Source organism: Myxine glutinosa, chromosome 8 (genome assembly GCF_964187855.1).
Source record: "Myxine glutinosa chromosome 8, kmMyxGlut1.1, whole genome shotgun sequence".
In the NCBI taxonomy this organism is placed as follows: Eukaryota; Metazoa; Chordata; class Myxini; order Myxiniformes; family Myxinidae; genus Myxine; species Myxine glutinosa.
In genome coordinates, this window is record NC_136268.1 from 286,241 (window position 1) to 308,340 (window position 22,100).

Here is a 22,100-nt window from a genome sequence, read left to right on the forward strand (position 1 = left end):
CACACACACACACACACACACACACACACACACACACACACACACACACACACACACACACACACACACACGAATAGTCTCTTGCAGCCCCTTTGGGGCGAGACTACAAGACAATAAAAACCATCTGGTCGTTATGGAATTTCTTTTTTAACTTCCCATCTGTGTTTAATAAAATTTACCATGAGGCCACAGAAACAATTTCATTGAAATCTTCCAGCATTTTATGTGGAGGCACCCAGGCTTTACCTTTGATGCCCCCCGACCGGCCTTTAAAATAATGTGACGTTTTTCGGACAATCCCCTAACAGCAAAGGCAAGGTTGCTTCAACATTATTCATTGGGAATTTCACCTAAATTGCATTTCCGGCATAATGGTAAAAAAATCCATAAACATCAGATCTAATGATTCCGAGCTTATGAAATTCAGGTTTTGTTTCCATTTAACCGCAAATCCCTGCCTGCTCTCAACTGCATGTCACAACAGGGCAGCAGAGAATATCATGCCCTGGAGGGAACGGTGGCGCACCGTAGAGTTTACCTTCAGAAGGACTTCCGCAAGTGAGCCTATAATGTGCAGTGCTCCATCCTTGTTTCGAGGGTCGACTGCAGGGTCCAGCATCATGCGGTAGCAAAAGGCCATGGTCTTGTCGAGAACCTGTACAAAAAAGGCAGGAAGAAAAAGAAGCCTTCTTAACGCTGCTTATTGGTAATGTCCAGTACCATGGCGCCAACGGGTTCCAAATTGATCTCATATCGAGAAACTAGCCGGTGGAAATAGCCTGCCTCAAACAGACCAGGCGGTACGAAACAAGGCCAAGACCTCCAATAATGCTCTGCGGCATTTTCTGGGGACCTGCATGAGCACAACATGGTAAAGACCAGTGTGTGCACATCTGTCATGTCAAAAGCACAGTGCACACCTCATCAAGCCACACAGTTAGGACTACACACCACAATGCACAACTCACCAAGATTTACCAACTACCTGCTGTCAATGTAAATGTTATGCTCTGTTTGGCAGGGCTAAGGGTAGTTTACCGCAAATAATACAGTGAGATACCGACTCTCATCGAACCACCCCACCAAGCAACACAAAAACACAGACAGCTCTCACCCCCTTTCGTTTGCTTGCAGTGGAGAAGAGTAATGTTCGAGCGGCTGTTGAAGGTGAAATAAAGTCTTCAAACACATCTGGAAACGTCAAGGTAAAAACAAACAAACAAAAACGTTAAGTTGGCCAATGCAAAACCAGAAACAGGTCAGATATGCAGAATGTATCTGTTACACAAAACCCTTTCTGACCAAACTTCAGGCGGATGTACTCGTATGGATCCTCCTTCCACAGTTCGTCATCCTCATCCTTGTAGCACATCAATGGGAAGATAACTTCTTCAACGATAGTCTGCCATAGGAAACATTTTGGCTCAGGTTAGATCAAGAAACCCCTTTCCTCCCAAAGGAAGAAAATGCCAAGATGAGCAAACAAAATAAAACTTTTTTCAAAGTTTGATGGAATCAAACAACTTAACGAGGAAATATGAAACCACATTTCAAATCTGGCCTCCAAAGCCAGTCGCCGACTGGGCATCCTCCGTCGTGCGAAGTCCATCCTTGGCACACCTGAGCTCCTCACCACATCCGCAGCTCAATGGAATACTGCTCTCCCCTCTGGGCTGGTGCTCCTGCCTCACACCTAGCTCGTCTTCACGCTGTTGAAACCAAAGCGTTCAGAATCATTGGAATCTCCTGCGATGAAGCTAACTCCGAGGGCCTTTCACTCACTCACCGCAGGCAGGTTTGGTGATCTTTCCGTCTTCTACCGACTCCTCTCCGGCCTTGCCCCCCCCCCCCCCCCCAGCTCTCTCTGGGCTTTGTCCCGTAAATATTCCTACAGGTCACACAAGATCTGCCTGCAACCCTCTTATGGTTAAACTGCCAAAATCAAGACTCTCTGCTCACCTTCACTCTTTCATTCCTCTTTTCTCCCGCCTCTGGAACAAACTCCCTCACTCTCTTCAATCCGACTCCTCCCTCCAGGTCTTTAAAACAGCTGTTCACCACCATCTCTTATCTTCCCCCATCCAAAACCTTGATCTTTTCTACCCCTGCTAATTTCACCCCAAATCCACTTTTTTGAAATACCAACTTCTTTCCTGGAAGTCCTTGGTGTCCTTGTGTTTTATACTTCTCCCACCTCCACCCCCCCCCTTCCCACGCCTCCTCCCCCCCCCCCCCCCCCCCCCCCACACATCTCAGGATGTCCCTGCTCTCAAATGTTGTGTTTGTGTGCTTCCCCTTCTCTCCCCATCTTGTCTACCACTCCCTCTTTTTATATATTTTGTTTGTCTGTTTGATTTGTTTGTGTGATAAATGTTAGCTCTTTCATGAGCCTCGATTCTGTATACATAAAAAAAAACTTTAAAAAAACTTCAAGGTGCCTCACTACTCCCTGAAAATTTCAGCTTCCAAGGCCAAATCCTCTCTGAGGAGTAGAGACGTACAACATAGTGTTGTGGATTTTAAAGGACCCCGAGGAGTTACATTCAACACATAAAAAAAACCCTGGAGTTTATATAATTCTGTAGTGATTCTGTTTCATTAGACTAATCTTCCTCTCGGATCAGGGACAGGTAAATGCATTGAAATTGTAGACAGAACCTTCCCCATTGTTCTCTTCCTCGTTCCCAAACTCCGTATTCAAACCTCATCCTCCAACTCTGTATTCAAACTTCATTCACAGTCCCTCATTCTCCAACTCCGTATTCAAACATCATTCCCAATCCCTCATTCTCCAACTCCATATTCAAACCTCATACTCACCCCTCATTTTCCTGCCCTAACTATTGCTGGGAAGGCAATGGCAATCCACCTAGCATAACCTTTGCTCAGAAAGCTACTTAGGCACCGATGCTCTGTGGGTACTCTGAAGAGTACGGTACCCCAACCTCCATTCCCAAACACTCATTCTCAAACACCCATCCTCAATCCCTCATTTTCTGAAACATACAATTGAACCTCCATTCTCATGTTTCAAAGCATATTCTCAAACAACTTCACTTTCCCCTCACCAGGATCTGGACCAAATAATCGCCATTCGAGCATTGCAATTGTCGTAAACCTTCGCCATTTCAGCATCCCAGTCATCGCGTATCAAGCAAAGCTCTCCCAAAGCACCCTGCCCCCGCTCTCCGGATTAATTCCAGGGGCTGGATCGCAGTGCACCACAGCCGATCAGTGTTTGTTGCCTAAAGTAGACGTTATTGGAGACAGAGTCCAGAGACAATAAAAAACCCCTGCCGGAGTAGTTTGTGGAGAGTTTATGTGCAGTTTGAGCACAGTATATTCCAGGAGAAGAGAGCAGTCCAAGTATTGTGCAGAGTGGAGCGGCGCTGAGGGCTGAGTTCTGAGTCCAGATCCTGAGGGTTAGGGCAGGATCCTGAAAGATCTGGACTCAGAACTTCCTGAGGAAAGGAGACCTGGCCGGGTTGAATGGGCTTCTGGAGTGCCAGGTGGAATGAAAGGGCACCAAACGGAAAGGCCAACATCTCCTACCGGAATGCAAAGTGCCAAGCGGATAGCGAGGCACTCCAGATGGAACGCAAAGGCACCAAAGAGAGGTGTTCCAAAGAGCTAAGCAGAATGGATGATGAGTTAGGGGCTAAGACTGTTTATTGTGCGATACTGCAATCTCCTGTAAATACATGCCTTTCAACAGAAACCTGGTATTTCCAAACCTGCTCAGTGTCTGTTTCCTCCATTGGTTAGACATAGTATGCCATATGTAGACAGGAGGTTGTACCCCACCGATTTGCTCTGCTAGCTGAGTCAACGTCCCACTTACGGTTCTGCTCGACCATACATAGTTAGTTGATAAAGGTGGGGCATCAAGAGCATGGTTCCCCATCTGGGATAACTAAATCATGGGGAAGGTTACGCAAAATTTGGGTGGAGACCCTACCAGATTTAGTCACCTCAGATGGCATCCGTGGTTGCTTAACAACCGGTTGGATCGCAGAGTTATCCGTGGCTCATCGGCTTCAGGGTCAAAGGTCAGGAAGCAGGTCCGACAGAGGCCACTCGGGACCCAACCAACAGGCACGTAACGATACTTTCCCTCCATTATATAGAGATAGAAGCCAAACTACTCAACCTATTTATTTAAAGGGCCACAGACACAGAAAATCATGTTTGGTTTAATTAATAGATACTAGCAGAAGTACCCGGCATTGCCGGGCAGGGGAGGGGAGGGGAGGGGGAAGGGGAGGGGAGGGGCACAGGGGGGAGGGGAGGAGGGGGGGAGGGGAGAAGAGGGGGGGAGGGGAGAAGAGGGGGGAGGGGAGAAGAGGGGGGAGGGGAGAAGAGGGGGGAGGGGAGGAGAGGGTGGGAGGGGGGAGGGGAGGGGGGAGGGGGGAGGGGAGGGGGGAGGGGAGGGGGAGGGGGGACAGGGGAGGGGGAGGGGAGGGGGGGGAAACAGAGGGGGAAAAGTGAGGGGGAGGGGGAAAGGGAGGGGGAGGGGGAAAGGGAGGGGGAGGGGGAGGGTGAGGGGAGAAGGGGAGGGGGTAGGGTGGTGGGGGAAGGGAGGGGGAGGGGAGGACGGAGGGGGGAGGGGGAAGGGGGAGGGAAGGGGAGGGCCAGTCAACAATGACGTTGCAGTTCTCATGGTCGGAGAGCAGCACAACAATCGCGACATCGTCCTGCATCTTCGCAACAGCACGAAGCGGATTTTGGAGACTCACCGATCCTGTGACGCCCTCCAGTACCGGCGTTGCCGGGCGGGGGAATGGAGACCCGTACATTACACACATTACAACATTACACACACACAAACTGTGTTTTATGTTCAATGGTCTGGCGGCGGGAATGGAACATCACGTGATCGCTCTGAGCGAATCAGCGCGCTGCTCTGCCACCGCTCAGATTCCGTGTATAATATTCCTCGCTGAAATGCGCTGAGGTAAATATGAATAAAAAATATGGATCTCGTCAAATATTTTTAGGTCGTGTTACGTGGTCCTCCCGGGAACTACCTGGTCTTGGTGACCCCCCCCCCCCCCCGGACCGTGGGAGGACCCCGCCAGAAAGATCTCTGATTTATACGCTTTCGTAACGCAATCAATATGAAAGACACAATAATTCAAGTCAATAAGAAACCCCACACCAAGGATCCGGATTACTCAATAATATATTCCCCAATCAATCAACAACCATCAACAATCAATCACCAATATTACTAAGATGGCCATCTCATATATTTCCCCCCTTTCCCCACTCACGACCCCTCAATGGTCACTGTCCCTCACAATGTCTCTGGGCCCCTCTAGACCAAGGTGAAGGTCGACTTCTCCGCACACGGGCGGTTGAACGAACCCCTGGCTGACGTGCTCCAAACGTGCACGTCGCGTACCGGGAACAGCTGCTGCAGCGCACACCACCTTGCAAAGCAAAGCGGGCAAAGCAAGGCGCGGCTCGCAAAGCGCGCGAGGCCCAAGGTGCGACCCGTACGCATCCTTGTAGACGTTGAGGTGAACTGTGCCGGACGCTTGGTTCCGTGCACGAACCCACGGCAACTTGACGCGTAACCGGTAATTACCCCGCGCAGGTAACTCCTCTCGCCAGACGGGCTTTCAAACGCAGCGTTCCTCACGCTGCTCAATATCGACACCGCTCGCGTCGGAGCTGGGCGAGGAAGAAGAAGATCGCCGCTTCTCCCGGACCTCGTGTCTTTTTCTTCTTCTGGTTCACTATCCCGTTTCCAGTCTCCTGTTATCCGGAGCCTCTCTAACCCTTTAACCACAACAACCTTTAATAGAATAAACATTCATAAGCAATGACATGAATAGTAACTCCTCTAAATCCGGGATCCGTAACAGTCGGCCATGTCCTTCCCAGGCTCAATGGCCATGTCTGTGCCAAATATCAAGTACGTGAGCCTCTCCGTTTAGGAGTCTATCGGTAACATTACACACACACAAACTGTGTTTTATATATATAGATTGCTTCACTTAACACTTAATCGTCCTTTTTTTTGAATAAATATCACTCGATTGGCCCCCGCACTCAAAAAACGGCGATTTGATTGCTCATGTGACTGGCTACGTCATCGAGGGAATTTTTGTTGCTGCTGGTAGTTTTTAGCTGGTAGTGGAGTCCCGCCCCTAAAATCGTGATGTTCATTCATGATGTCACCTATGTGATGTAATCGAGGGAAAGGTTTCTCAGCACGCAATGATAACTGCCTGACCAAAAATCTTCTGATAGTCAAAATCATTATTAAAAACTACCAGCAGCAACAAAAATTCCCTCGATGACGTAGCCAGTCACATGAGCAATCAAATCGCCGTTTTTTGGGTGGTGGGGGAAAATCGAGTGATATTTATTCAAAAAAAAGGACGATTAAGTGTTAAGTGAAGCAATATCTATTAATTAAACCAAACATGATTTTCTGTGTCTGTGGCCCTTTAAGAATCAGAATTCATTTATTTCAAACAAACAAAAAAAAACTTTAGCGGCCATTTCCCCCCACAGAGTAGGGGTTGACCTTTTTTGGGCACCTTGGTCCCCTTTTTGAAGCAATGTTTTATGGCTGGGTGCCCTTCCTGCCGCCAACCCTGTTAGTCGCCTCTTGCGACACACAGGGAATTACCAGTGAACTGGTACTCAATTTGCCGACTTCGGAAGGATGACAGGCTGAGTCAACCCCCCTAGCGTTAATTCAGTGATCGACCGGGATTCGAACCCAGGATCCTAGGATCCCAAGCCGGCACCCTAACTGCTAAGCCAACACCAGGCTCCAATCAGAATTCTTCATAGAAAAGTCAAATTTAAAATTATTGTGCCAGGGGAAATGCAGGTGAGAACAATGTGACCGAGCAGCATCGGCTTGCCATGGGCAAATGGTGAGGATAATCTGCATGGCATACGCAACACAATACAAGATCTAACTGTGTCTATCATACCTGTTGGTTTCAAAATGATTTACCACAGCCGGTTAGCCAATGTAACGGTGAGGATGCTGTACAAAAAAATTGAATTGCCCACGATTGTGTGCTAAACTATAGTGGTAAAGGCTGACTCCACATTGTCAGCATGCAAATGAGTTCGCAAATATTAAATCAAGGAAGCAAAAATTAATTGTGCTTTCCTTCATTGCTAGTGATGTGGAAATTTCATTCAAACACCTGGGACATTTACTCAGACCGAACTTTTCGGGACTCATCTGTACAAGAAATAGGTGACGTGTTAAAAATAAAAAAACAAAGGCAGCACCGCACAACCTAACCTGCATGTGGTTTTTCAGAGCCTTCCAGGAGAGAGCGTGAATAACGGCCTGGTTCAAGAAGTTTAACGTCTGCTGCAGGACACGTCCGGAAACATAGTGCTTCTGCATGGTCTGCTGCAAAACTTTCAACAACACCTGCACGACGCACCACACCAAAATTGTTTTAAACACATAAAAATAAAAGGAAACTTCAATCTATGGCCAACCTATGCTTCAATCTCCATTTACAAGCACAGTCTTAACCAATATTTATTCTTATTTTTACTTTTTCTTACAAAATCCAAGCTCATGGAAGGGCAGTGACTGAGGATAGAAAAGCAATGACCTGACAGTGGCACAACAGTTGGGCACAATAAGCAAGAGAATCTTCTTCTTTCGTATGCAGCACGGGGCTGCGGGGGTAGCATCATTGGCTGAAGGTGCGGCTGGGCCTTTGATACAACGCCTTCTGCTGGTTAGGGCAGGAATGTGTAATTCGTTCATGGTGCCGGTGAGAGCTCGCCAACTCTTTGAGAAGGACACAGTGGGAACTTTAACATCCTCCAACTAATGTCAGCAGACGAAACGTCCGTTTAACACCCATCAGAGGGACAACACACACAATAATGAAGTACCCTGACTGTGAAACACTGGGATAACAGTTTATAGCTGGGTCGGGATTCAAACCCAGGCTAGACAACTTAGAGGCGAGTGTGGGTACCTCTGGGCTATCCTGCCAGCTCGAGCAAGGGAATGAATAACCCGTAATACAGGGGAGAGGTAGAGGGAGGGAGAAAGAGGGAGAGAGAGAGAGATAGAGGAGCATCAGAAACTGTAACCAACAAGGAAGAGGATTAGGTCAGGGGGGATTCATATGGGTAAAAAGGGTGTCGGTAATAAGGAGGGCAGGGGATGACGTTACATGGTGCACCACCTTCTTGATGCCCTGAGGAAAGAGGGGAAAAAGGAAGGTAGCTCCACAGACGGGAGAAGCAAATAACTAAATAGTTGAGGTGTGCAGTCAGCTTGGATTTTTTATGTTTAATCAGGAAGGGGTTACTGGAAGAATGCAATGCATCCTGGAGTTGGCTGGGGCGGGTCGGAGGGTTGGGGAGCAGGGGCAGCTAAAGGAAGAAGAGGCGGTAAAACAGAGGCCACCGACTTGTCGGTAATCCGAGAGGTATAGGAGAATGGAAATGATAGCCTGCACCACTTGACATCCAAAGACGATATAATCACACAACCGTCATAACTACTTATTCAAATCGTTGTAAAAAAAAATTAAAATTAATCAAATAAAAAGGTTACATCACCTGCATAATATTTAAGACTATAGAATAGATTATATTCTTCTCCTTCTTTAACAGCCACAATTATTCCCATATTATTGTGGGGTTGGCAGGGTAGAGATGGGGAGAGAGAGGGAGGGAGAGGGCCTACCCCACGTCTTTCATGAACCGTTCGGCCGGGCCTGGTGATCGACTCAAGGTTCGGTAGGAATTTGTAATTTGGTAATGGTGCCACAGCCTGGTGTTGGCTTCGCGGCTAGGGTGCCAGCTTAGGATCCTAGGATCCTGGGTTCGAATCCCGGTCGATCGCTGAATTAACACCAGGGGGGTTGACTCAGCCTGTCATCCTTCCGAGGTCGGCTAATTGAGTACCAGTTCACTGGTAATTCCCTGTTTGTCGTAAAAGGCGACAAACAGGGTTGGCAGCAGGAAGGGCATCCGGCCGTAAAACATTGCTTCAAAAAGGGGACCAACAAAAACAACAACCACGGTGCCCGAAAGAGGCCAACCCCCGCTTTGCGGGGAAAAATGGCCTCTAAAGGTGGGGGTTTTTTTTGTTTTTTGTTTTTTAATGGTGCCACAGATAGCTCGCCTACTCTTCACGAAGGACACCGTGGGATCGAAAGTCCACCAACGAATGCCAGCACTATCAAATAGATATATAATATCAATATATAATCAGTTAAATACACAATCTAACCCCTCTTCAAAATGGGTGGAGGCTTTATTGTTCCATTCCTCTTTCTCCTTCAACTAACTTAACACAAAGGAAGCAAAACTTGTATGAAAAGGTAATTGCAAGGAAAGACTTGGATCGGCGGAGGATCCTCAATCTATGGCTGGCTTTGCCATACGGTCAGTCCAGGAGAGATCTTGGATGATGGTGAGATGTAGACGTTCATGACAATAAAATTATTCCTGTCGTTGACGATGTAAATGAATAGGTGGGTTCATTTGACAATTCTTCAGGAGTGACAGTGTGTTCAGAAGAGAACAATAAAAAAGAGCATTTATCAACTTTTACGAAGCAGTTAGCTAGCACCTGGATGTGACGAACCAAACCTCTTAAACCAATCGCTGCAGCCTATACCAATCAGGCTACAATTTCTATGAACAAAAAAAGCCACATGTTAAGTCACAATTTGCTTTGCTTCCTTTTTGTAAACCCACACTTTGCTTCCTTTGTGTTAAGTCAGTTGAAGGAGAAAGAGGAATGGAACAATAAAGCCTCCACCCATTTTGAAGAGGGGTTAGATTGTGTATTTAATTGATTATATATTGATATTATATATCTATTTGATAGTGCTGGTATTAGTTGGTGGACTTGAGATTCCACGGTGTCCTTCATGAGGAGTAGGCGAGCTATCTGTGGCACCATTACCACAAAAAAATTGTGGAAACCCGAGAAATGTTACACCCCAACCTCTTCCCCTCAACCATCCCATCCACTCAAAAGGTACTCTGCATTCACATTGCAACACAAGGTTCCTCAAATGTACCTGTATGATGCCGACAACATAAGCTTTGAGGAAAAACTCTGCGAATTCGCTGTATTCCTTTGAAACGTTACCCGGACTTCCATATCTACGAGAGAGAAAAATGGAAACAATGTGCACAGGGTTATTTCTCCACGATTTGGAAATTACCTATGCATAGGTAACGGAGTAGGAGTACATCATGTTCACGATGCAGTTTCTTAGATTTCATTTTCATATAGGCAAAATGTTTATTTCATTCAATCATGTTCGGCAATATGTTTAACATACCCGAGCACACAAATTTAGTCTGAGCATGTACAAATTGCTTCTGAAATGCAATAATCACAATTTCACAAAAGGCTGACCCATCTTTTTTTTTTTGTTTGTTTTTGTTTTTGTATACAAAATCGAGGCTCGTGTAAGAGCCAATATTAATCACAAAAAAATAAACCGACACATAAAAAACATAATAAAGGGAACGGGAGACAAGATGGGGAGAGAGAGGGAAGCACACAAGTACAACAGTAGAGAACAAGGACATCGGGAGATTATTTTTTTTGTATACACGATCGAGGCTCGTGTAAGAGCCAATGTTAATCGCAAAAAGACAAACTGACACATAAAACATATGATAAAGGGAGCGGGACACAAGATGAGGAGAAAGAGGGAAGCACACAAGTACAACATTTGAGAGCAGGGACATCGGGAGATATGTGGGAGGGAGAGGGCTTGGGCTTTCCAGAGAGTCGGCGAGATCATTGATGAAGACCAGAAAAATCAAGGTTAAGGATGGGGGAAGATAAGAGATGGTGGTGAACAGCTGTTTTACACAGCAACAGAACAGAACAGCTGAAGAGAGTGAGGGAGTTTGTTCCAGAGGCGGGAGAAAAGAGGAATGAAGGAGTGAAGGTGAGCAGAGAGTCTTGATTTTGGCAGTTTAACCATAAGAGGGTTGCAGGCAGATCTTGTGCGACCTGTAGGAATATTTGGGGGACAGAGCACAGAGAGAGCTGGGGAAGCTAGGCTGGAGAAGAGTCGGTCGACGACAGAAAGACCACCAACCTGCCTGCGGTAAGTGAGTAAAAGGCCCTCGGAGTTAGCTTCATCACGGGAGATTCCAATAATTCTGAAAGCTTTGGTTTCAACAGCATGAGGCCGAGCTAGGTGTGAGGCAGGGGCACCAGCCCAGAGGGGAGAACAGTATTCCATTGAGCTGCGGATGAAAGCCTTGTATGTGGTGAGGAGCTCAGGTGTGCCAAGGGCTTCGCACGACGGAGGATGCCCAGTGGGTGACTAGCTTTGGAGGCCAGCTTGGAAATGTGGTTTTCCCAGGAAAGATCATGGCAGATAGTGAGACCCAAAAGCTTGAGTGACAGAACTTCTTGGAGAGGATTGCTCAGAAAGTAGATGGGAGGGTTGTCCAGTCGGTCTTTTCGGAGAGACATAGTAAGAGTGTGAGATTTGTCAGGATTGAAAGACATGTTCCACTTGTTTGACAGGTCTGTGATTTTGTCCAGGTCTGGAGAGAGTGAGGAGGCTGCAGACTGCCGATCTGAGGGATGAGGTATGGAGCGGCAGAGAGTGGAGTCATCGGCAAAGAGATAGAGAGGATTTTCCAGAGTCGGAGAGATCATTGATGAAGACCAGAAAAAGCACTGGGCCCAGAACACTGCCTTGGGGAACTCCAGTCTGAACAGGAAGGGGAGATGAGAGAAATCCATTCAGGGCCACACGTTGACTACGACCAGAGAGGAAGTCCGCAAGCCATGTGTGGAGATTTCCATGGATACCATAGGAGGAGAGTTTGGTGAGCAGATCGGGGTGCCAGACCATATCGAAGGCACGTGATATGTCAAGGGAGACAGCTCTGATTTCCTGTTTGGCATTAAGGGCCTCCATACATTGTTGAGACAGCAGAAGCAGCATGTCCAGAGTAGAATGACCTGGTCTGAATCCAAATTGACGATCCGAGTTCAAGCCATTGGAGAAGAGGAAGGAATTGGTGTCAGAAGCGATGATCGATTCCATGACCTTGCTGATTATTGGGAGCCGGCTGATTGGTCTGCAGGTGCACGGATCTGATTTTGCACCTTTTTCTGTAAAGCGGTAATGTTGGCTGATTTCCAAGCAGATGGCAGATGACCTTGAGCAAAAGAGAGGGTGAAGACAACAGATAGAGGGTGAGAAACAGCAGCAGAGCAGGATTTTAGAACCCGTGGGCTGATGCCGTCTGGTCCAGTTGCAGAATCAGAGTGAAGGTTTGACAAAAACTTATCCACCTTGTCAGGAGAGAAGGACACAAGAGTCCAGGAGCAGCTGGGTTCGACTGGGAAAGGTGGGTACAGAGAGAGATGGGTTCTGGACACAAGATTTTGAGGCAAACACAAGTTGAGGCATTCGGCTTTTTCACGTGCGGTGTCAACTATGTAGCCATTTGAGGTAAGGGAGGGGATGGAAGGGGAACAAACACCAGAAACAGATTTGACCAGACGCCACCAGGATTTGGAGGAGGGAGACAGGTTTGAGAGTTCAGTCTTGAGAGTAGAGATATTGTTTCCTGGCTCTCCTGAGGGTAGACACACATATGTTCCAAGCTTTGTGAAAGGAACTGAGATTACCTTCAGTTGTATTAGCCTTCCATGAGGTGAAGGCAAGTTGCTTCATGGCAACTGCCTCACCATAAGCTCCAGTGTACCATGGATATGACAGACCATGTCATATGACAGACCGTGTACCATGGAAGGGTATGACAACTGAAGACGAGATGGGATAAATCTGTGCATGAGAGGGAGCAGTTTACTTTGAAAGAATTCCCAGGAAGAGCTGATGTCAGAGGCAGTAGAGATGGGAGACCAGTCCTGATGATTGGTGGCTGCTTGAAGACCGTGCCAGTTGGCCTGAGTGAAATGCCAGACTCGTCGGAGCTGAGGAGGCTCTCTGAGAATGGCAAGAGAGATGTCCACTTTAACAAGCACATGATCAGAAGAACCGATTGGAGCAGAAGAAGAGCAGCAGACATTTGCAGGGAAGTTAGTCATAACCAAGTCTGGAAGAGAAGATACTCCATTGACTGAGATCCGGGTCGGGAAATTGACAGATTGTGTCAGTCCCAGTGAGTCGCAGAAGTCCTTTGCTGAGGTGCCAGGGCTGGTGTGAGAGGAACCCACACCCGGCCAGCTGGCATGATGACAGATGAAGTCGTGACATATGAGGAAGAGAGAGTTGGGATGAGTGGATAGAAGTTGGTCCATGTTGTCAGACAGGGAGATGTAAATGGAAGGTTTGATTGACTTTAATTAAATAAAAGATTAATGACTGATAAATGCATCCTGCTAAATGCACTGATAAAACATTTGAACAAAAGGACCATTTCTTATCAGGTATCTTTACCAAATGGGTGATAAAACATATACAAGTCAGGAGACGACGATGGTTCACGAGCGAGCAGTATTCAATGACAAAGGACGGACTATCAAGTCGATCGTCACGATCGTCACGATCATCGACGATTGATGCATCAAATCGGGACCATAATCAGTTATGAGGTTAGTTAGCTACACAATACCGAAAATTTGGTTCTATTCCGACAACTTTGAAAATTTGACCTTTGTGACCTTCAAAGGTCAAAGGTCGAAGATTCTGAAATTTGTTGGAAAACTTGTATTTCATGATGTATGTGATAATATAAGATCATGTACGACATTCCACCCTATCAGGAAGCAAACAATGTAATAAAACCATCAAAAATCGACTTTTCTAAATTTCTTGACCTTGTGACCTTGACATTGGGGTGAAAATGAAAAATCGAGCTCCTTGGGGCTAGACACATGACATTGGCCTTACCAAATACGGAAACCCCTGTCAGATTCCACCAACTCCCTCAGAGAAGATGTAGCTTGAACTCGATTACCCCCTAAAAAGACATCTTTTTCGGGCCTGGCTCCGCCCACAATGGGCGCAATACACCCACTCTAGGCAGGACACAACTGGATCATGATATCAACCTCCCACCCAAGTTTCATCAAGATCGGAAGATATCATCGGGTAATTATGCTGCGGACAGACAGACAGACAGACGCACACCCATGACGAATATAGTGGTCACTTGATAACTCGTGAACCAAAAAGCGAATTACTACAATAGCAGAAATGTAAATCTGTTATTTATAAGAGTTTAATAAACATACAACTAGAAACTGGGCAGTAGGGTGCGGGAGGAGGAGGCAGTGGGGCAAATTTATTTTGTGCTGTGGCTAATAACCCCCTGACTGCAGTAAACGGTCAGTAAACCATTTGCCCACGAGGGTGGGGTGAATAAATGAATGAATGAATGAATGATCGTTTTTAAGGCCATTTTTCCCGCTAGAGCAGGGGTTAGCCTTGCGGGCCCCATGACAATCATCCCAGCAAGCTAGTACTCAATTTGCCGACCTCGGAAGGATGACAGGCTGAGTCAACCACCCTGGCGTTAATTCAGCTTTCGACTGGGATTCAAACTCAGGATCCTAGGATCCCAAGCCTGCGCCCTAACCGCTAAGCCAACACCAGGCTCATATATTCATATTGCCCACTAGGGTGGGGTCAAAAAAAAATTGCAAGTGTTTTAAACATTTTTTTAATGAAATGTTGTACATGCAATCAACATTAACTGACGCATGAAATAGTGAACATTTTTTTTTTTTTAGATTTGACCTCTGGGTATATGCCTCAGGGGGTTGGAGTCTTAATGATCACAGGGCTCAAACAGGAAAAAAAAATTTAACCCAAAATTTGATATTGGGACATTTCTGGTGGAACTTTGTGCCATCTTTCAACTTTGCACGAGGCGGGAAGCATGGGGATTTGCGATGGCGTGCCATCGACTTCGCTCTAGTTTAATATAGCAGAAGAGAAGAAGAAGAACCACCTTTAGAGGCCATTTTTCCCCGCAGAGCAGGGGTTGGCCTTTTTCGGGCACCTTGGTCCCCTTTTTGAAGCAATGTTTTATGGCAGGACGCCCTTCCTGCCGCAAACCCTGTTAGTCGCCTTTTGCGACACACAGGCAATTACCAGTGCACTGGTACTCAATTTGCCGACTGGTACTCAAACAACTCAAGCAGAATAGGGTACAAATTGAAAACGACTTTTGCCACTTTAAATTTAATAATTCGTTCAAAAGGGAGGGTTTCATCAAGGTCTTCAGTTTATAAAAGTTATTAATCAATCATTTGAAAATATTTCAGAGTTGGTCCTACAGACTTTGTAATGCGATTTAACAAAACGTATCGTGAACGGTAACCAGATTCGGTGGTGTAATGGTTGCACAAGGAATGTAGATGCATGAGAAGGCCATTCTGCCGATCATGCCTCCCCATATCAACACCAGACCAATATCTATCTATAATTCCAGTAATCTCTGTGTGTATGTTTGTATGTTTGTATGTTTGTATGTTTGTATGTCTGTGACCGCTGTTTCTCGACAACCACGGGTCCGATATACTTTAAACTTGCCAGGTATATTGCTGGGGACCCGAGGATGTGCCTTTTCAAGGTTTCATATTAATCGGACAAGTAGTTACCGAGCTATGTCCAAAAAACGATTCAACCAATCAGAGAGCAGCGAGCTATCACGTGTGCCGAACGTGGCGAACAGACTCTGCCTCGGACGGCACATTTGAGAGCGTATTCATTTATTTCACGTTGGAAAACTATGTTGCCGTTAAACTATGTTTTAAAACTAATTAAAACTACTATCTATAATTCCACGGGTCCGATAAAAAACACCGTACTCGCAAGCCGTTCGCTTTGGACCAAACCATTTCATGTAAATAGAGGGGGGGGATTGTCACCGTACTCGCAAGCCGTTCGCTTTGGACCAAACCATTTCATGTAAATAGAGGGGGGGGATATAATTTTAGATATATATATAGTACGGGCATGCCCTAGTATAATAAACTACAGCAATGCGCCTGTGTCGCTAATATGCCGCTAATATCCCACAATGGGTAGATGCCTTCGTTCACTGTCCTAAAAATAAACAAGTTTGATTTAAATCCCTTCAGCTGTTTTAAAGTATCACATTTTTACCAGCCATGACAGGTTTCACATCGATCGGTGAAGTGGTTTCAGAGAAGGGATTTTTTTTAAATTACTGCCTTTCAAACCAATATGGCTGCCACACCACCTGACATATGACCTTCAAAAATGTATACTCTGCATATGCATGGGTAGGGGATCACGTTTGTGAAGTTTCCTGTTGATCGGATAAGGTTCGTTTTTCTATCCAAGATGACTGCCAAACCAAGTGACCTACGACATAATCATTTTCAAACTATATGCAACAGTGGTGTTAGATTATATTTGTAAAATTTCACATCGATAGGGTAAGTGGTTTCAGAGATATAATTATTTAATATTTTCCTTCAATCCAATATGTCTACCAAACCATGTGACCTATGATGTCATAAATTTAATATTTCAATACAAATGGGTCATATGATGCATGTGCATGCAATTTCAGATTTTTAGGATAAGGAATTCGATGAAAACATTTTTGGCTGGTATACCACTTTGACTATGGTGTCATAATTATCATGATTTTGTTCCCTATTGGGAGTACTTGACAATGTGCCAAGTTTAAAATTTTTCCATTCAGCAGTTTCCGAGAAATCATTTTTTAATTATTTGCGTTTAATCAAAGTTGGCTGTCATACCACGTAACCTACGACGTCACAATTATCATAAAAACATTCTGCATGGGTGTCACTCTTACCCTGAAAGTTTCGTCTCATTGGACATGTGGTTGCTGAGAAAAACGAGGTTTAGCCCGTACGGACGGACGGACAACCCGAAAACATAATGCTTCCAGTGACTTCATCGGCGGAGGCATAAAAAAAGAAAGATGCAAAAGAAATATACAAGGCTGTGGGATAGCATCGTTGGTTGAAGACTTGGCTCTGCCACTGATGCAGTGGCCACTGATGCAGTGGCCTCTGCTGGTTAGGGCAGGAATTGTAATTTGTTCATGGTGCCGGAGATAGCTTACCTACTCTTCATGAAGGACACCGTGGGATCCTTAACGACAACAAACTAATGCGTACCTCCAGGCCATCCTGCCAGCCTATGGAAAGCACTGGCTTAAACAAATAGAAGATGAGGAAATCACGATGGAAAGGGGAATAAAAGATGATTCCCAATCTCAAACAATCCTTTCTCATACATGTGACTTTCACAGGATACGGTACACAAACTAACCTTGCAATTAAAGGTAAGTGGCAACCCCCTTCTCCATCCCAGTTCCATTTCAGCTTCTGCAGCATTGCCACCCCCCCCCCCCCCCTCCCTTTCCCCAAATCCTGACGTACGTACCTCTCAAAGAGACGTGCAAGGATGTGGAGAGCCCACTTCTTGCATTTCCACCAAACCAACTCCTGCCGGGACTCCTCATCTACCTGGTAGGTGTGCTGAAACAATGAGAGATGTGTCATCAGACTGTTGATCAACCATAAACCAGGAGAACCAGATGATTTTATGATTGAAATGCCTCGGGCGACTTTGTCGGCGGAGGCACAAAAAAATCATACAAAACAAACTCATTAAGGACCGTCAGTACGTTATGATGATATTAGCTAAGAGGTGAAACTCTACCTGGCAAACAGTCAGTAACAGACCTGGGGAACATCCCTGTTGACCACAGCACTAAAAATCTCCATCCATTGCGTCAGCGTCTGCTCATTCACAAGTCCCAGAGGCAACGTGTACTGTGGGGTGATAACACCATCCATGCTTCAAAAAATAACAGTACTCTTCAGGAAGGACTGACCTACATTGATATTTAATCTTATTCTGGTCAATGGCCGCTCATAAAATATGTATGGATGGAAACCCACCCTTATCCACAATGTAGTTCAGTGGTGTTTCAAATAAACCACATGAGGCACAAAACTGAGGGGATTCACCTCCTCCTCAACTGATACATAGATTAGCAAAAGCATCTTCAACCTGAACCAAAGCGAAGAAGATCTTGAGGATCTGTTTTTGAATGAGTACAGACTGCTCAGAATCGTCTCCCATCAGCTGAAGACAGCGCTGCTGCAGTATGGGCAGGAAGTGCTGCATGGCAGCGAGCAGGGGTGCACGCTGCTCAAGCTTCTTGTACCTAGCATTGCAGTATGGGAGAATACAGCAAAAATACACTTAACAAAATAAATAAATAAACAAACAGGGAAGGAAAAGTTTGATCAACATTCTCAAACTATAAATCTAACTCATCAATCCCATCAATGCATCAATCAATTCCGATCAATTCCATTGCCTTCACCTCATGGATGGCTAAACCAACTGAAGACAATCTCAGTTCCTTCCACAAAGCTCGGAAAAGTGTATGTCTACCCCCAGGAGAGCCAGGAAGCAATATCTCTAAAATGTCAGGAATGAACTCTCAAACCTGTCTCCCTCCTCCAAATCCTTGTACAATCAAAGTACAACCAAAGATCTCTGAAGCGATTTATAGCCTCAGCCAGTCGGGAAAATGTGTTGGATCGCAGCTGAAGCAGCCAAGTACTCACTCGTACAGCTTGACGAGCTGGTAGAGGCAAAGGAGGGTGCCCAACCAGCAGTTAGTGCTGTTGTCCTGCAGGTACAAGCCGATCTTGTCCACAATGGCAGGCCATCGCGCCGGATAGTCGCACTTGATGATTTGGCTGATACACATTGTGAGCTGAACCCTAAAGAAAATTTTATAAACACATGATATGGCACATGTCAATGTACGTTGAGGAAGGTGGAACACTCTATCAGCTAAAGCCAATCCTCTGCAAATGAAGCCCATCCCACGCCCTATACAATCATGTACCCACGGGAATACCAGATCCATACTCTCATTCATGGTTTTATTTGGGGATTAGTGCAGGACAACAAAAACGTACCTTATACGCTCTGGAGCCTCAAGGATAGCTTCAACGATGGCCTCCCTCACCCGTATCTTGTCATTTTCATTGATAGCAAAGATGGCCAAATTCCCCTTTGAAGCCTCCTTTTCCTGCCAATTTTGACCAATCATGTTCTTCAGGTAAATGGCACCTGCAGAACATCACCTCGTGAATCAAAACATCAGTAAAAAGATCACCTGGATAATCCTGCAGTCTGAATAAAAGTTAAGTTGTGTGTTAACATGTTGGGATGAGGCACCCAAGGAATCTAACAATTTTACATCGTCGATATCCTTTGTGTAATACCCCTTGAATCCGTACAGCCAGTTATGGATGAGAATTGAACTTCAAACTATGTTCAGGATTAATGCAAAAATAAACTTGGCTGAACCAAGCAGCTTGCAAAAGCCCATGACACCTGTACCACCCACTCCAGCCCCACTCACCTCCCCATCTGACCCCAAACAGTAAGGCCGTGTGTTGCTTACCTGCTTGTCTCACTGAAGGATCAACACAGTCAGACCTGACGATCTGAAGCAGCATTGGTGCAAACTCAACCATCTTGGATGTCTAAAAAGTGCAATCAAATGTTATGGTCAACATGGCAAGTGGTAACTTCATTTGTCCAAATATGTGCCCAAGCTGGTAAACCCCAACAATAATTTATATTAAAAACTTTTTGTCTAACTGGTTTAACAAGGCTCAATATCAGCAAACATGGCCATGTCAGTTTGGGATATTTCGCAAAAACGTAGCACACTGACACAAGGATGAAGATCCATAATCTACAGTTACACCTTCCATAGGGATCTATATCTACCTCGAGAATAGGTCATGCCCCCTATGTTACATAAACGAGTCATGATCAACACACTTCTGAAAAGGTACACGAGACATACCACCTAAAGTGGAGGACAAGAGGAGTGGGGTCAGACATCTTGGATGGATCTTGAAGGCTAACTGTTATCTTGGCCATTTATGCTGGAGGGTCAAGGCAGCCACAAATAATCAGGACACTGCACAGGAACAACCATACGGTATCTGTGTGTTACCTTTTGTGGCTGGTGTGACATAAATGATTGGCAGGGTAGAGATCGGTAGGGGTGAGTCTGTATTTTCGACCTGCGTACACTATTAGACAGGCAATGACCAACATCAAGGACAGGTTAGCCAAGAATGACCATGCAGGTGTAGTCTATATGATTCCATGTGGCTATAGTGCTGAACATGTGAGAGACACCAGAAGGACCTTGGGCCAATGCATCAAAGAAAAAGCGCCCGTGCAGAGAGGTCTACCCTCAGCCCTCACGAAACATGGTTTAAGGGCCAGCAATATGCCTTCTATGGGACAATATCAGCATCTAGGTTACGACCCCAAACCGTGCCAGAAGGCAGATATTGGAGGCATGGCACACTGGGGATACGTGTCCATCATTGGTAATACAATCCTGCCATTGGCTGATTAACCTCCCATTCCAATTGGCTAAACGTCACATGGTCTGATGTCACAGTTCTGTGATTTGTTAACCGACTTAGCACCCTTCCCATTTTATTTTTCTAGGAGGTGAGGTAAATCAGAGAGTTCGCTGTTGATAAAAGTTAGCAGAGGCATGGATGGTTGTTTCGGTGTTGCTGGCCAAAAAATTGAGTCACTTCGTACAACAAGAGGTTGGAGCACTGATTATGGCTTCTCCTGATATTACTACCAACCGCAAATAGTTACCTTAAATGGCGAAAGCAATGGGCAGGACATTTCCAATATCAACTCTCCACTAACCTTTTTGAACAAATCGAAGTGACCAAACCACATTTGAGATTCCATGTCTGCTGTCTGAACGAGGACATCCTCCACTAGTCTCTCCATTTTATGCCCCCACATTGCGGTCGAGGAAGGTCGGCGGATCATGCATGGGACAGTCCGGAGGTCTTTTTCATCTCCACATCTCTTGCTGCACAGCTTGACATGGTTCACCAACCACCTGCACCACGTGGCTGATGTGATCCATCCAACTTTACCAATGGAGTCTTACTTCGACCTCTTCGCCTCAGCCGCAACAAATATAATCTGGACGTGGCACAATGATGAGCATTGCAAGTGTTACGCAAGATGGAAGAAATTGTGATTACCCCGGCAGACAAGGGCCGTGTGACTACGTTGTTGGACAGCTCCGCATACAAGGACAAGATGCGAAACCTGTTGGCCGATGCAAACACATATGCAAGTGTATAACCAGCCCACCAATCGAACCAAAAAGGAAAAACGCATGTTAAACTCGCTGCTTGCAAAAATTAAAGGAAGACGAAGATCGAGCATGCAGTATCAACACTTATTCAGCAGCAATGACATTATTCCTAGAGCTTATGATTCACCAAGAATCCACGAGCATCGAGTTCCTTCCTCTAGGACTCAACGTGTCTTGTATCAATGGTATGTCATATGCCTCGACAAAGTGCATTCTGGGAAAATTTGATCGAGGATTGCACAATAGCACCAAGTTTGCAGAACGCGTGACATGCAGTGTAATCCAACTGTATGGAACCATGGCATCCTGCGACGTACTTTTGTTGCTCACTAATGTGTCCACAACCTTGCCAGTAGAGGTGGCCAGAGCGGCTAATACACGATGATTGATGGAAAAAAGGCTACTGGAATATTAAATGGCAAAGGTGTGTGTGACATCCTCAGTGTGTGCATATCCTATACCTATTTTGTCGCTGACAGTGTGTACTGCAAGCAGGTGTTTGGCACTGCTATGGATGGACTCTCCCATAGTTGCCGTGGTAGCCAACATAGTGATGCAAGATTTGGAGAAGCGTGCCATCCAGATCCTCCCAATAAAGCCATGGATCTGGTATCGTTATGCAGATGACACTTTTGTCATCTGCCCCAGCGAGGCTGTCAGCATCCAGGAGAGCATGGGTGGAATATCCTCGTCCATCAAATGCACCTGCAAGGAGGAAGATAATGGATTCCTTCCCTTTGTCGACACCATGGTGACGAAGAGCTCCAATGGAATCTTAAGTACGGCAGTGAAAAGGGCACAAGGCAAGAGGAGCGAAGTCAGACATCTTGGATGAGACTTGAAGTTATCCTGACCATTTTTGTACAAGAGTCAATATGGTCTTGGCAGCCCCAAATAATCAGAACACTGCACATGACCAACCA

At 45.8% G+C, this 22,100-nt stretch overlaps 1 protein-coding gene across 3 annotated transcripts in view; it reads right to left on the reverse strand.

The window, feature by feature from the left end:
• The window catches only part of LOC137432261 (importin-7), a 62,481-nt gene that overhangs the window by 34,265 nt on the left and 6,116 nt on the right, over positions 1 to 22,100 (reverse strand). For all 3 annotated transcript variants that reach the window (XM_078782853.1, XM_078782854.1, XM_078782855.1), the window contains exons 2-12: positions 19,423 to 19,504; positions 18,932 to 19,085; positions 18,572 to 18,730; positions 18,006 to 18,162; positions 17,675 to 17,764; positions 17,373 to 17,467; positions 10,047 to 10,131; positions 7,280 to 7,414; positions 1,303 to 1,402; positions 1,115 to 1,191; positions 539 to 655 (exon numbers count right to left, since the gene is read on the reverse strand). In XM_078782853.1, coding sequence (XP_078638979.1) covers positions 539 to 655; positions 1,115 to 1,191; positions 1,303 to 1,402; positions 7,280 to 7,414; positions 10,047 to 10,131; positions 17,373 to 17,467; positions 17,675 to 17,764; positions 18,006 to 18,162; positions 18,572 to 18,730; positions 18,932 to 19,085; positions 19,423 to 19,504 — 1,251 coding nt within the window. The remainder of the gene's footprint in view (positions 1 to 538; positions 656 to 1,114; positions 1,192 to 1,302; positions 1,403 to 7,279; positions 7,415 to 10,046; positions 10,132 to 17,372; positions 17,468 to 17,674; positions 17,765 to 18,005; positions 18,163 to 18,571; positions 18,731 to 18,931; positions 19,086 to 19,422; positions 19,505 to 22,100) is intronic.